Raw genomic sequence first — 15,288 nt, 5'->3', positions numbered from 1 at the left:
CATTGCCCATGCTCCCACCCTGTTTCCATTCTGCAAGACCACTTCCCCTTCTCTTGGGGTAGAACCGCTCCATTTTCTCCTCTCTCACAAAGCACAAACCTTATGACTTTACCAGCTTCCATGCTTCTCATATAGCCTTGGTTGGGTTTGGCATTTATTCTTTGAGTGTATAACTTATTAATTTGTTTGGGGTATTCCAAGTGTATATGGATGGCTAGGTATCTTACTATTCAGAAGGATGGGAGCGCTAAATTAACATAAATTAGATGACATCATCATGCCATGCATAACTCTGATCACCATATGGTTATTCAAATTAAATTGCCAAGCAAATTTTTCCATGACACATATATACAAGGGCATTTGCTCTTGTTTCTCTAAAGTAACGTATAAATAGAGCGTTCTGCGTTTATCCCTGGACCCTGTCATAGTGCTGATGACAAAATAGCACATATAAACCACATTTCTTAATATTTTTGTATGCGAACAACTGAAATTCAGAAATGCTTAATTGCTTAAGAAAAAAAAATAAAAGAAACTGCTTTGTATAGCTGAATGCTACAAAAAAAAGGGGAGGGGAAACTCACTGGAAAAAGGAGAGGATGATTTACCTTGCGAAGAGTGTGTCTTCGATCTAATGGTCCATATTAAATCTGGGTTTTCCGATCATATATGGTTGATTAAGATTAAAAAATAATTAATAGTTACATAACCATTTAAAAAACTTGTGTATTTTTTTAATTTAATTTTGACTATTTAAATATGATTTAATGATTTCATCTATAGTTATTGTTTTTAAAAATAAGAAAAATCTCATTTAATATGTTCTTTGTGTCATTGTGTGTGGAGACTGGAGAGATATGTTCTTTGTGTGTGGAGACTGGAGAAATATGTTCTTTGCGTGTGGATAGAGAGAGACTGAATGCATATGTTTGGGTGGGCTGAACGTACTTTTAAGTTTTAATTAAGTAACCTTTTGTATGTTTTGCTTCAAACATGTTGTAATTTTGTTCCACTTAGCTATGGAAGCATGGGACATGTGTTTAAATAAAAATAAATAAATTAACACCATTTTTTTGTGGGTATGCTGAAGGTCAAATTATTGACAACTTAACCCCCGGTGAATTACACAAAAAAAAAAAAAACAAATTTGTTGCCTTCTTACCTGCGAATTACCGAAATTTTAGCCTTGAACATTACTAAAGACTAAATTATCGAGGGCTGAGTCCTTTAATAAATCGCACAAAAATTCAAATTTATTGCATGCGTTCTTACTCGCAAAATTTTCAGGACTTTCTTGTGCGTTGATAAAATAATAAGGGGATTCCTGATGAATTTAAGACTATATATCGATACATAACAATGAATTGTTGAGGTCTTTTTGCCTATGGTAATAGCAAAACTTCTTCTGGTGAGCAAACTAATAGAACTCATCACACTTTGTAATAGACATTAAGGAAGAGACTATATTTTTACCTTTCTTGTTTCCATTTCACCCTCTCTTGACACGAGGTTGTTCTACTTTAATTTCCTGGTGTAGTGGCTCTTTCCAACAAAAGATGATGTAATTAAGTCACTCATTATTAAATAATTTTAACTCGACATAATTTTCAGTAGTTGATGCTCATGCACGTTAAGAGGATTAGCATTTAGCGGTAAACAAAAGCACACCAAGAACTCAACCATTGGGTGGTGAATTCAGCGATGACGATTGCTTTAACACAACATTTGTAGCAGTATGTAATAAAGTTGAATGTATTTGTATCATCGGAAACCTTCACTCGCCCCAATATTCAATTACACAGTAATGATGTTGTTGTAGTATTGATGTATTTCCGCTGAAAATCGCAGCAATTTCATAGTTCGAGCGCTTTCTGTTTTTCTTCATGGTTTAAATGAGACTAGCGTATTAAAGATTAACTAATTAGTAATGACAATAACTAATGTCTGCTGCTGGCATCAATTTTTTGGATAGCAGATGCATGTGTAGTCATATGGGAACAGATTGAATCTCTAAATTTGATAGGGTCCCGTAAAATGAGTTGGTTGAGGTATGAAATTAGTGGTGAAACGCAAAGGGGATGGTGGTTACTCTTAACGCTCTCAAATGTACAAATCAATGGAACATAAATTTGTACTAGCCCCCCACCCCTTTTTTTTTTTATCAATATTCTTTCTTTTTCTAGATATATATATATATATATCAACCCTTTTTCTTTGAGACACAACACATGTTGATTAGCAACAAATTATAATTAAGAAACCTTTCCAATGTAGAGTAGATGTCTCACTTAATGGGATTTACATACATTTTAACTAATAATAAAGGATAAATTGGAAACTACTTGGGCTCCTTAGTCCTGACCAATGTAATAGTAGTAACATAGCCGGGAATTTATTGCTGCAAGAAAAAAGATGAACAATTAAGTAACTTGAATAAGTGACTTATTAGAGCTATTTTGGTAGGTTGAGACAGATATTGCACATAAAGATACATTTAGTGATTTGCTGCTGGTTTGCACGTTAATATCATTTCCCTTTAAGCATCCAAGTCACATAACGGTCTCCGGCCCCACGTGACTACGTGGGGTGATTAATTTCAGAGTCAGTGAGCCATCCATTTACGAATATGATTGTTATAAATTAAGCTTATGATGAATCTCAATCTACTTCATCTCTCAGTTCCAAGTCTGCCTTATCTGCTGTTCTAGTTTATTGGCATTGGGATCAGTAACTGCAATTCCCAATGCAAATTTTCATCGGGCGCCAAGGAGCACTAGTGTGCTTCTGGTTGTTGTCTGTGTTTTTTGTGGTAACAGGATTCAACAATGAAGAGCACAGGACAGTGGAGGTAGTTGGCCTAGGAGAATGCGCAGACTGCAGGCAGAACAATATTAAGAATAACCACGCTTTCTCAGGTACTTTGTGTCATAGCAGTACATGAATATGTTATATATATGATTAGTGGAATAATGTCAATAAACTATTGGTTTTTATTTAATCATCATCTATTGTACGAAGCCAAATTCTAGTCTATATGAGAATCGTTTGCGTTACTTGCGTGTAGGGTTACGTGTGACGGTAGATTGCAAGTCACGACATGGACACTTCAGAACGAGAGGGGCAGGTGCGCTTGATGAATATGGAAACTTCAAAGTATCACTTCCACAGGACATGGTTGAAGATGGTGAGCTAAAAGAAGATTGCTATGCCCAGTTGCATAGTGCATCTGCTGAACCTTGCCCTTCCCACGGAAACTCCAAAATTGTGACCAGGTCAGTCTCTGAAGACACACACACCCTTGCACCTGCTGCTGGAAAACTCAGATTCTCATCAGCATTGTGCACTTCAGCCTTCTTTTGGCATTTCTTCAAACACCACCCAGAATTCCCTTACCCTCCTAAAGATGACTACTCTCTCCCTCCCCCTGTGCCAGTCTATAAGGAACCTCTTCCTCCAGTGCCAGTGTATAAGAAACCCCCAGCACCATATAAGAAACCTCCTATTAGTACTCCATCTCCAGTTGTGAATAAACCATGCCCCCCAAAGGAAAAAACACCTTCTCCCACTCCCATTTACAAGCCACTTCCACCTCCCACTCCCATTTACAAGCCACTTCCTCCTCCTACTCCCATTTATGAGCCTACTCCTACCGCGCCGTCGCCACCATATTTTAAATACTTTCCTCCTTTCCATTTCAAGAAGCCGTGTCCACCTCTTCCCAAGATGGAACCTCCAAAGTTCTTTTACCAACACCCATGGTTTGGAAACTGGCCTCCCTCTCATTCATAGACTATCATTGTTCTCGGAGTAACGTTTTTTATATGTGCGTTTTCTAGCGTTTTTGCTTCTTATGTTAGCAATAAAATCCGAATAACATCCATGTCAGTGGATACAGAATGTGAGCAGAAGAGCATGGAAATGAGAGTAAAAGAGAAAAACAAATGATGGAGCAATGTTGTTTGAGAAAGTTTGAAGTTAATTTTGGTGACCAAGTTGAATGTGATGAGTTAATAAGTGAAGGTTTCTCTGTTAGTTTTGTACAAGTACGTATAACTTAAAAATGCTTTATGATCCTTATGGTGATATTGATATCTAATTTTTCAGTAACATTATTCCCACGTAAACTTTTTGGTTGGCAATGAAAGACCTGAAATGCTCTGGGAGCTAATTAACTAAACATTAGTGCCAAAGAAGAGGATATTCATGGACAACTCGGAGAAATCTAGCAACCATCTTTTAGACTTTTTGAGAAAGCGAGCTTAAAGCCTAGTGGATACAGCATGTACCATTTGTTAAGGAAGGGGAAAAAAGAAATTCAAGTTTTTATTTTATTTTACCAATTTTCAGAATAAAATAAAATAAATGCTAATTTTACCATGTTCAAAAGATAACAAAAAAAAACAGAAAATAAAATAAAATAACTTTCATATTCGTATAATTATTAATATAAGCATAACTAAAAAATAAAAAAAAAATTATAAACCAAATTAACATCGCCTTGACTGCTATCCAAATTAACATAAGGGGATTCAAAAAAATTATTGTAGATTCAAAAGTGGTCATTGACATGGTATTATTGAATGGTTGTCCAAAACACCATCTTCTTGATACCAATTAATCGAAGCTATTCTTACCAGGAGGAACCAAGCTGTCAGTTTTGGTTGTTCTGGTTTTCAAGCCCATCTTATTCACTAAAATAATATTCGTGTGCGAGCCTTATTCAAGAGTGAAAGAGTGTGTCTTAGTAGGCTTTAATTTGAGCGAGTTCTTTATCCAAAACGTTGGATTCATTGTATTATTATACATCGATTCCTTATGCAGCAGCATTGGAGGGCCCTACTTTTCTTAAAGCATCTGGCAAATCCTTCTCTCAGATGATATTTAGCATGTCTCTATAATCTACCTGTATTAGTGCAAAAGCAGAGAGGCTTGTTCTGATCTATATTTGCTACGGAAAAAAAAAAAAAAGTGAACATCAATTATGCAGATTTTCTACTTGAGAGGCTTGTTCTGAGGCATGTCAGTTTGACAGTATTTTTTTTTCCCCACTTGATATATTCTTTGTGTTTATATATAAAAAAAGTGCGATTTTCTACTCATCAATCCTTTTTGTATTCTACGTATTTGAAATAGAATTTAATTTTGAGAAAAGGATGTTATTGGTGATGGAGGGTTGGAGATAATTTATAAATAGTGCGCAATTGAATGATTGATTGTTGGGAGAAGCAAATTCCTTTATGGAGGGCCGTCGTGCTCTATGAGAAGGTAATAGGGAAGATGAAGAAGGCCACCAATGTTCTTTTTGGTCCAAAAAACCCATAAAACTATAATTGTTCCTTTGTTTCCATGGCCATCGGAGAGGGGAAGGGACTTGTGATATATTTTCAGAGTATTGTAAGGGTGGTTTAGCACAGCGAGAGCCTTCGGTACCCGAGTATATTAGCTGTATTAAAAGAGAGCCTAATGTATGGTTTTAACCATAGTTTAAAGTTATGAGTATTGGACTATCCTGTCACTTAAAATATAGTGGCCAGTCAAGTTTATAGAGGCATGTATTAAATGATAATACTTTTTATTTTAAGATTGTGAGAATATATAATTATTCTTGTCGAAGATTAAAAGTTATATGTTATAAATAAAAAAAGATAAAAAGTTATAGAATAATCTTGTAATGATTTAAATTTAATATTAACCATTTAAGTGTGTTCTAATACTACTTCGGACTTTCCTCAGAAAAAAAAAATACTACTAAGCAATAATTTTTTTTTTGGAGTAGCCATTTGTACACGCACTTGCCCAATAATTACACTAATAAAAAAAATTACACTAACAAACATAAAAAACAATAAAAAAATATACTAATGACATTTTTAATTTCTTAATTAATATTTGTTTAACTACTGGCATATGAAAAAAAAATATTGTTGATTTTTCTCATATCTATATAGTGATAGGAGAGAATTTTGAGAAGCATAATTTTAATTGATGTATTTTAAGTGGATTTGGATCCTCTCATGTGATAATTTTTTCATGTGATATTTAATTTTGAGAGGATTCAACCGACAATGTAACACGAGAGAATTCACTCCCTTTTTAAGTCAACGGTTGATGTGATAGAAATAGATTATTGATTTTAGAATATGTTTTTTGTTGAAGGTTAATTGGACCGGAGCACTTTAAGAGTTTAAGTAGACCAAGATTTGAGATAAGTTGGGTTATATAGTTCTAGTGAAATTGAGACACCGTGAAAAATAAGTAAATGTTTTTTATCAATAAATATTAGTTTTTTTAATAAAAAAATTAAATTCATAATTTTTTTTATTTTTTTTTTAATTTTTAACACCAAAACAACCTTATAATTCTAAAATAAGTAAATACTCTTTGATGCTCAAGAAAAAAATCCATCACAATAATCATGTATCTTAAATATTTGCCTGCTACATGGCACAGAGCTTAATGTCTCTCATATTGTTTTGATCTAGCAACATGAAAACTTTACTCAACCAAAATGTGATCTACATATGTATATTAGGGTTGAGGACTGAGCTTGATCAATACTTTTAGTCAAATACTGCTGACCATTCATTTTCTTACCTTACTCGTCAGCTTCGGGATCTGAAGATTTGGAAGAAATGTAATCTACTTCTGTGAACAGTTCCCTACAAATTAATCAATGTGCACATTTATTTGAATCCATGCATGCACGACACGTATACAATGCAGCACCACGAAACCCCTCGGGCAATCCATGCATGGTGTTTCTCTAAATTTTTTAAATAAAATTTTAAAAAATATTTAAGAATAAAATATAAACACCAAATAAGAATTTTTTTAATTATTAGTATAAATGTGTCTTGCAATCATATACTGATGTTGATGGATGAATGGACTAAAAATAAGGCTATTTTTTTAAGAATTAAATTTTAAATGTTAGTTTTTGTAATAATTATATCTTGTGTGTATGTGGAATTGAATCCGATCACTGCCCCCCACTAATCGTAGTCAAGTCCAAACTTAACTGTAGTGGTCAGAAGGAGCCACGTGTCGCAATGGAAGGGGCATTGGGCTATTTATACGTCTCCTCCCTAAGTCAGTAAAACTGGATCTGTCTTGTTGGTTGTTGAATTCCTAATTGATTGAAAGGTCGAAACAATGGCGAACCCTAAGGTCTACTTCGACATGACCATTGGAGGCCAACCGGCGGGGCGCATAGTGATGGAGCTGTACGCCGACACGACTCCTCGCACCGCTGAGAACTTCCGCGCCCTCTGCACCGGCGAGAAGGGCGTGGGCCGCAGCGGGAAGCCCCTCCACTACAAGGGCTCCACCTTCCACCGCGTGATTCCGAACTTCATGTGCCAGGGCGGAGACTTCACCGCCGGTAACGGGACCGGTGGTGAGTCCATCTACGGGTCCAAGTTTGCGGACGAGAACTTCATAAAGAAGCACACGGGCCCCGGCATTCTTTCGATGGCAAACGCCGGACCTGGCACGAACGGGTCTCAGTTCTTCATCTGCACCGTTAAGACGGAGTGGCTCGACGGGAAGCACGTGGTTTTCGGACAGGTTGTGGAGGGCCTTGACGTCGTGAAGGACATCGAGAAGGTGGGGTCCAGCTCCGGTAAGACCTCCAAACCCGTCGTTGTTGCTGACTCCGGTCAACTCTCCTAGACACGTAAGGTGGGTGTGGCTGATGCTAGCCGCTTCTCTTCTCTCAGTGGAATCATGTTGAGATCTTCATTCTGTTTTCTGATTTTAGTTTGGTCATCATATAAATCATGCTACTGTTACCTTAAATAAAGTTAGGATTAATTATCTATCTATTCCCCTCCTTAATTATTTTTAATTTCTGCTTAATTTAAAGTTCATTTCTCTCTTTTATGACACTACAGCGATCATAATGAAATTCGAATTCAATGTTTCATTTAAATTATTCAACCCTCTTCCCTATTAGTAGGAGTAGTATTCCTAATCGATTCTTTTTATTACTGGATAGAACTTATACAATAATTATTGTGCTTTTGAATGTGATAGAACTTACACATGCAGTAATTATCATCACTTTATAGTATCTTTTATTAAATTTCTTCCACAATAATCATGAATTTTTTTTAAAATTATAAACAAAAAATATAAATTTAATATATAATTTTAATATCCAAAGAATATTATTGCCTTCCATCTTTTTTATAAGGTCCAAATTAAAAATATGGATACATATTTTCTATAAGATCTAATCCTAAATGTTCATTATATTAATTATTTTTTTAAAAAAATATATCTAAAATAATGTTAAAACGAGAGAAATACAACTTATTAACATTTATTAGTTCTATTCACACATGACAAAAAAATAGTTCTATTCATAAACATAGTTTTAGAAAGAAAAGAATATTAATTCATCAGAACAAATTGAATGCTCTCACTTAAATTAATCAAAATTTTTAATTGTAATAAATAAATTAATTAAATCTTATAATAAGTACAGAAAAAGGTAGTATGTTTTTAGTTATTAAACACCTTTATTTACAAAGTTCTTAAAATGATAAATATATTACACACATTAGTTTCTTATCAAGTGTGTTAAAAGGACTAGTCATCTCTACCCAAAAAGGATAAATGCAAAATTTAAAAAAAAATTGGCCATTTCCACATTTTTGTAGCTTCTCTCACTAGAAAAAAGAAATTGCAATACCTCTATTTGGAATTCCATCGATTACTTGTCTATCTCTATATAAAAGAATATAATTTAACTAATTTTCATCCGCTTGTAATTAAATATATTCCTCATAAAACATCTATGTATCCATGGCATCCTTCAACTTTCTTACCAGGTGAACCTTTGCATATTTACTTGATCTGATTTGTTTTATTGAAGTAATTTACTTGATGTGATATTATAACAAGTGTGAGGAACACACTTTAATAAGCACACTCTTTTAAATATTTTTTTAAAATTATTAATTAAAATATATTAAGATTCATGAATTAATCCTATTCATAATTTTATAATTCCAAAAAAAAAGTAATAGTTATAGATTAATATTTTAAATCCATATGTTAGGGTTTTTTTTTTATAAATTAGTATTCGTTGTATAAAACTAAATAAACTATTATTTGTTATCTAAATTGTCAATAATACTAAAAGAGCATTAGCAACATACTCAAAAATACTCATTCTAACACATTTTTTTATCAATCAAAATTTCTTGACCTACTTTCTATAGCAAGTTAAATCTCTTTGCCTCACTTTATTAGGCTGGTTGATGGCAGGTTAAGATAGATTAACCCGCTTTTTATGGGTGTTTATGGGTTTGATTTACTTCATATTTGGGAAAAATAAAATTCAAATAAATTAATTTTAATTGTTTGGGTTTTAGATTTTTTTTTTTTTCCTAACGTAAGCCAAATTAACCCTATGTTGAATGGGTGGTTCGGTTCATGTTATTGAACCGGGTATCCAACAAAAAGAAAGAGAAAATCTGTTATATGATTTTGTCTCAAATTTAATAAATAATATTGTCATAAAAAATGTAAATAATATATTTTAGTGTAACCGGATTACATGGTTACACCAATTAAATAATAACATAAATTATAAAAAAATAACATATGAATAAAAATAAAAATAACAATAATATATAATTGATTTGGTTTAGATAGTGAATTTTTTTCAGAGTGAAGTGGACACGTAAACATTCCTACCTCTTTTTCACTTCTACTTTTCTCTTTTAATTTAATTTTAGGGACTTCTTGGGGCATTTGGGCCGGAGTATAACATGAAAGTCTTGATCCAGAGGGGTTTGGGATTCTGCTATAAATCGAGTTTTTTTTTTTTTTTTAAGAATAAAGTCGAGTTGTTCTGGGTCTGGGTAATTTATCTAACTTTAGCTGTACATAAACTTAACAGAAGACGTCAAATGAGGAGGTTTCCTTCAAAATTATTATACTAAGTGCAGCATAAATGCACAATGTATGCTCCCCGAAACATGAAACTAACTACTACTTGAGTATCATTGGGATTACGACTCACTCTCCGTCTGTTTGGATCAACCTCGGGAACGCAATTATATTTTAATTATCACGTGAAATCAATTGAAAAATGCAAAAATTATACAATATTTTTTAGTGTTAATCTATTGTTTCACAACGCGTAAATCAAATACTCACAACTCTACTTTTTTTCCTTCTTTTATCCTTTTGGAACATTGACGTGCTTGGATACTGTTGGTAATTTTAAGAGTTTTGAAGTGAAAGTCTTACGGCTAAGTGCATGATAAAAAAAAAATTCATTGTCTTCCATTTCAGGGGAATGCTTTTGTTTTTTTTTTTTTTTTTTCTATAGACAGTCTTAAGAATTGAAAGAAAGAAGTTGTATTATATTCAAAATTATAAGCTTAGAGATTTGAATTCCTTTCTCTTGAACTAATACATGTTTGAATTTTAGTTTTGCCTTCCAAAAAAAAAGATGTTTGAATTTTACTATAATATTACATAGCAATCTTGTACAAATTTGTTGAATAATATGAAGATTTCATATTTAAAATGATGTTCATACTATTTGAAACCCTGCAATTGCATAAATTAGAAACTTATAGGCAGAAAGGTATGATATGAATAGTGTTGTAATTAATTTTAAAAATATTGAGATAAATTTATGATTGTAGCGTACGTAAGTAAAGAAATAGAGAAATGAGGTTCCGCGAAGCAAGAATGAAGGCGTACGTTGTCGCGAAGCAGGAGAGGAAGGTTCCGCGGAGGAAAAAAAAATGATGAAAAAGTGGTGAAGTGTGTAGAGAGCGTTAGAGTGAGAGTGATAGTGATAGTGATGGGGATTGCAGAGAACTCAAAGGGTTTGGTTCTTGCTGTGGCATCGGGTGTGTTCATAGGAGCAAGCTTCGTCCTCAAAAAGAAGGGTCTTAAGCAGGCTGCCACCCACGGCACTCGCGCAGGAGTTGGCGGCTATTCTTATCTACTCCAGCCACTTTGGTGGGCTGGCATGCTTACAAGTAACTAACTAACTCACTCGCTCTCTCTGTTAGACTCTTACTATGCTTTCTCACTAACACCAACTCTTTCTAATTCCTCACAGTGCTTATTGGGGAGGTTGCAAATTTTGTCGCTTATATATATGCTCCTGCACTTCTCGTTACTCCCCTTGGTGCACTAAGTATTATTGTCAGGTATTATATTAACAACACTTCTCATCACTCTTAGTATGACTTTCTTTTCAAACTCACTCAACCCCATCTTTATCTATCTGGATATATAGTGCTGTTTTGGCTCACTTCTTGCTCAAGGAAAAGCTTCAGAAGATGGGCATTTTGGGATGTGTCTTCTGCATTGTGGGTTCAGTTCTCATTGTCATCCATGCACCTCAAGAGCATGCTTTAAATTCTGTCCAAGAAATATGGGATCTCGCCACTCAACCGTGTTTGTTTTTCTTATTTTTCACTCTTATAATAAGTTCATTTCCGGTCCATAAAGTGGTGTTTCTCATAATCTCTCTTTTTTTCTTCAGTATTTCTAGTTTATGTGGCGGCGGCAGTTTCGGTAGTTTTAGCCTTGATTTTGCATTTTGAACCTCGCTACGGACAGACAAATATGCTGGTTTACTTGGGAATTTGCTCGTTAATTGGCTCACTTTTGGTACTTTTGTTTTCGCCAATCACTTTGATGGAAGCTTCATATTGATATTGTAATTCACAAACTAACTAAACTATTCAGGTTATGAGCACAAAAGCCATAGGGATCGCAATCAAGCTTACATTGGAGGGAACAAGTCAATTAACATATCCTCAAACTTGGTTTTTTCTTACCGTGACTGTCATATGTATCATTACACAGTTGAATTACCTGAACAAGGTGAGTGCTTAGTTATCAAATTTAGCCTCATGCAAAACCATATATTATTGTTCATCAATGTATTGAAGGTCACCTTTTTCTATATTTGTTTAAGCATTCCACAAATTGCTGTCTGCTCTCTTTGTTCAGTATTGGTTGAGGTAGAAGCTTGTGTTGATTGACTGACTATCTATGTGCTGATGTGCATGCTATATATGACCTGCAGATGCCTCATCATCTTTTCAAAATCTTTTCTGAAGAGGTTTTAGTAGTGCAATTTAAGGAGTTATATATATTATAGCCAAAATATGCGAGGCAATAGCATTTTCTGTAAAGTATATTATCAATTGGACCCACTTTACTAGTTAATTACATTTAACCTATGGTGTAAAATTATTGAGAGTGGAAAACGATACGTTGTGCTTGATAATTTGATAAGAAACTATAAATGTAGTTGGCATCAGATCAATCTTTAGAATTTTCACATTTTTGTGCATGAAAATATTGAGTTCTTGCACTTGATACAAACTTAAATAAACAACCCATTCAAATTAATTCTTAGAAGTATGAAGCCAAATCTTTTAAATGGTACTCTGTTAATCTTTCGGCATGTGTCTTTGATCTAAAGTTTTCTTATTTCAATACTGTTGTTTTTACTGCCCTAATATGGCTTTTCCTATCAGAGATCTAAGGCCTATCTTAGTTTCCTTGATCTTGTAACTAATCTTGAACATTTTGGCACTATGGAACTATGTTTCAGGCACTGGATACATTTAACACCGCAATTGTCTCTCCCGTATATTATGTCATGTTCACAACTCTGACCATTATTGCTAGTGTGATAATGTTTAAGGTATCATGACATATTCATATTCTTGGATTCATTTGGTGCTATATGGAAGGTCTTCTTTTGTTGAAAGCTTGACTTTTTGGTTGCTTTAATTTTCTGTGCAGGATTGGTCTGAGCAGAGTGCAGGTAGCATAGCCTCTGAGATATGTGGATTTGTCATTGTTCTTTCAGGAACAATCTTATTGCATGCGACAAGAGAACAAGAACAATCCAACAAACAAGGTACAAATTACATGTTACTTTCAATCAATTGCGCATGCCTAATTACCAATCATCAATTTATTTTTTGTTTGAAATGTGTCCAGGCCGAAATCCCTTGAATTATGGATTCGTGATTGTATCTTCTTATTTCCTGTAATTATCAATTGTGCATAGAATCTCTCGCAGCAGAAAGAGATTTCTTAATTTACAGGGAGTAAACCTGATCCAGTGATTACTTTGAATTGCTATTTGATGCAGGGTCCTTAACATGGTACATTGGTGAGGACTTGGTAAAGCGCATTGAGGATGGACACCTGAACCTTTTACATGGTTCAGATTATGTTGAAAAGTGACTTTTCCCGAGATTGACGTAAGAGAACCTATTCTACTAGCATCTAGCAATAATACAATGGTATAAACCTAGTGGATTCATGATTTGGAGCATTGCAGTGTAGATTGCTTGTGATGCTATAGTTTTCTGACTATTTGCAGGCTATTGTATACAACTACCATAGGAACCATCTTATACAATGTGTGATTCGCTAATCGCGATTCAAGCAATCTTTTTCAAACTGAAATGGGGATTGCTACCACATTGCAACACTCTTAAGAGTGATTTCATGGTATGTTTTATCATCCATGATAGCCAGTGCAATGTGTTTCTTTCCTGCTTTTTTTGTAGGACGTTAGCTCGATCGTACTTGTTATTCAGTTACCTGATTCTATTGATTCTTTTATTGATCAGGTATTAATATGTTGATTTCGGTTAACGAGCATTTAAATTTATTGTTAGCATGATCTTTTGTAGCAACTGTGGATTAGTTATTAGTTGGTGGATATAGTTTTCTTTCAACTCGAAACAAAATGAACTCAAGGGAATTGCTTTTGGAATACCATTTTTACTTATATACCCCTTCTGCGTTTTGGGTAATTTTCCCCAAAGAAACTAATATCTTATTTATATTTTTGATAATTGATAATTTTGTTCAGAATTCAAATATCAGTAATAAAAACTTAAAAATAAATCATGTTTCATATATTAAAAAAAAACAGATAAAATAAAACAAAATTACTTTGTAAAGCTATAGATTAAAAGAATGATTGGAGTACAGATATAATCAGGCTGTATACAACAATAGTGTGGAACTAATAAATCCTGGCATTAACATGTGATCTTGTGGTTGGAAAGTAGAAAAGTTTACTAAATTTGAACAAGATACAGTTCACACAAGGAGCTTATTTTTCCGACAGTTGGGGATTTTTATTTTTCCATTAATGTTTCTGGCTACCTCGACGGCTCACTAAATACTCATAAAGTACGTACCGCCATGGCACCATCAGCTCATAGAAATTAGAACCCCCCACGTATGCTTCCATAACACATGATTACTGTCTTACTAGTAATTCTAACCGTGACATTCCGCCATGAATCACCGTATTTTCCCTTCCTGGCTTCGTGCATTGTTTGTATGGCCCTCACTATGTGGAATTAATTGTCCTGTACATGACATGATTTGCTTTTAAAAAAAGTCAATTTATAGTATAAACGAGTGCCGCTCCTGAAGGAGCAGCTGGACCGATCGAATTTCTTTAATTAAATCTGAAGATTTGCCTGTTCATTCTATATTATTTTCTCATTCATAATTCCTTCAAAACTTTCATAAGAGTTTTCTTTTAAACCTGTTGGTTCCGGAAATTATCTTAAAACTTTTATACTTTTTTTTACATTGACAGCAACGAGGATCAAACTTACTTTTAAATAAACCTCTATACTTCAAAGTAAAAAAATAAAAAATAAATAAAACTTACTCTTATACAATATCGTAAAAAAAAATCTTTAGAAAATATAATGACATATTATCAAACAACTCTGTAAAAATTGTACAAAAAAACTTTGTAAAACATGTGAAAAGAATACTTCTATATTCGTAAAAAAAACAATACTCTTTTTCATAATTGATAAACCATGTAAAGTAGATTCAAATTACACACATGATGAGGAAGTAACGATCTTTTCATTTAAAACTTCTGGGATAATTTAAAATACAAGAAAAAAGAGTTATTAAGAACAAATTTTCTTCATAAATTTACCACATTTTTTATATTACAATCTATGGTTATCAAACTCTCGAGTTAACTCGCTAACTTTTACGAGTTTACGAGTCCACTTGTTCTCTGCGAATTGACTCTTGAGTAAACTCTTTTTTAATAGACTCTGGACAAATTCATTGAGTCAACGAATTAACAAGTTAAAAAAATTAGGTCAAAATGTAAGTCATTTTTTGTTGTTTTCTGTCTATTTAACCTTCAACATATTTTCATTTAGCGTGTTATTCTTAAATACAAATTTTCACCTTTAATAATATCACATCCTTATTCTTTAATAACAT

At 33.6% G+C, this 15,288-nt stretch overlaps 3 protein-coding genes across 4 annotated transcripts; all 3 read left to right on the top strand.

Moving 5' to 3' along the window:
* The first annotated feature begins 2,623 nt into the window (after positions 1 to 2,623).
* Positions 2,624 to 4,106, top strand: LOC114408410 (proline-rich protein 4-like). Its single transcript, XM_028371451.1, has 2 exons — positions 2,624 to 2,918; positions 3,068 to 4,106. Exons 1-2 carry the CDS (start codon positions 2,747 to 2,749, stop codon positions 3,790 to 3,792), a joined length of 897 nt encoding a protein of 298 aa, XP_028227252.1. The 5' UTR covers positions 2,624 to 2,746; the 3' UTR covers positions 3,793 to 4,106.
* A 3,004-nt stretch (positions 4,107 to 7,110) lies between these two features.
* On the top strand, positions 7,111 to 7,889 carry LOC114408411 (peptidyl-prolyl cis-trans isomerase 1-like). Its single transcript, XM_028371452.1, has one exon. The coding sequence runs from the start codon at positions 7,156 to 7,158 to the stop codon at positions 7,672 to 7,674; it is 519 nt and encodes a 172-aa protein (XP_028227253.1). The 5' UTR covers positions 7,111 to 7,155; the 3' UTR covers positions 7,675 to 7,889.
* A 2,908-nt stretch (positions 7,890 to 10,797) lies between these two features.
* LOC114408409 (probable magnesium transporter NIPA6) lies at positions 10,798 to 13,668 on the top strand. 2 transcript variants are annotated; one of them, XR_003665886.1, is made up of 9 exons: positions 10,798 to 11,012; positions 11,096 to 11,186; positions 11,276 to 11,436; positions 11,525 to 11,652; positions 11,731 to 11,868; positions 12,608 to 12,700; positions 12,802 to 12,919; positions 13,157 to 13,310; positions 13,391 to 13,668. XR_003665886.1 is itself a non-coding variant. In XM_028371450.1 (8 exons), the coding sequence occupies exons 1-8, from the start codon at positions 10,832 to 10,834 to the stop codon at positions 13,249 to 13,251; spliced, it is 1,005 nt and encodes a 334-aa protein (XP_028227251.1). In that variant the 5' UTR covers positions 10,798 to 10,831; the 3' UTR covers positions 13,252 to 13,668. The 2 variants fall into 2 exon arrangements, 1 of the variants encoding a protein (XP_028227251.1); XM_028371450.1 differs by having other exon boundaries at positions 13,157 to 13,668.
* The last annotated feature ends 1,620 nt before the right edge of the window (positions 13,669 to 15,288 follow it).

This window comes from Glycine soja, chromosome 4, assembly GCF_004193775.1.
Source record: "Glycine soja cultivar W05 chromosome 4, ASM419377v2, whole genome shotgun sequence".
Classification (NCBI taxonomy): domain Eukaryota; kingdom Viridiplantae; phylum Streptophyta; class Magnoliopsida; order Fabales; family Fabaceae; genus Glycine; species Glycine soja.
Note: the sequence above shows the minus strand (reverse complement) of the source record. Positions and strands in the feature narration are given on the sequence as shown.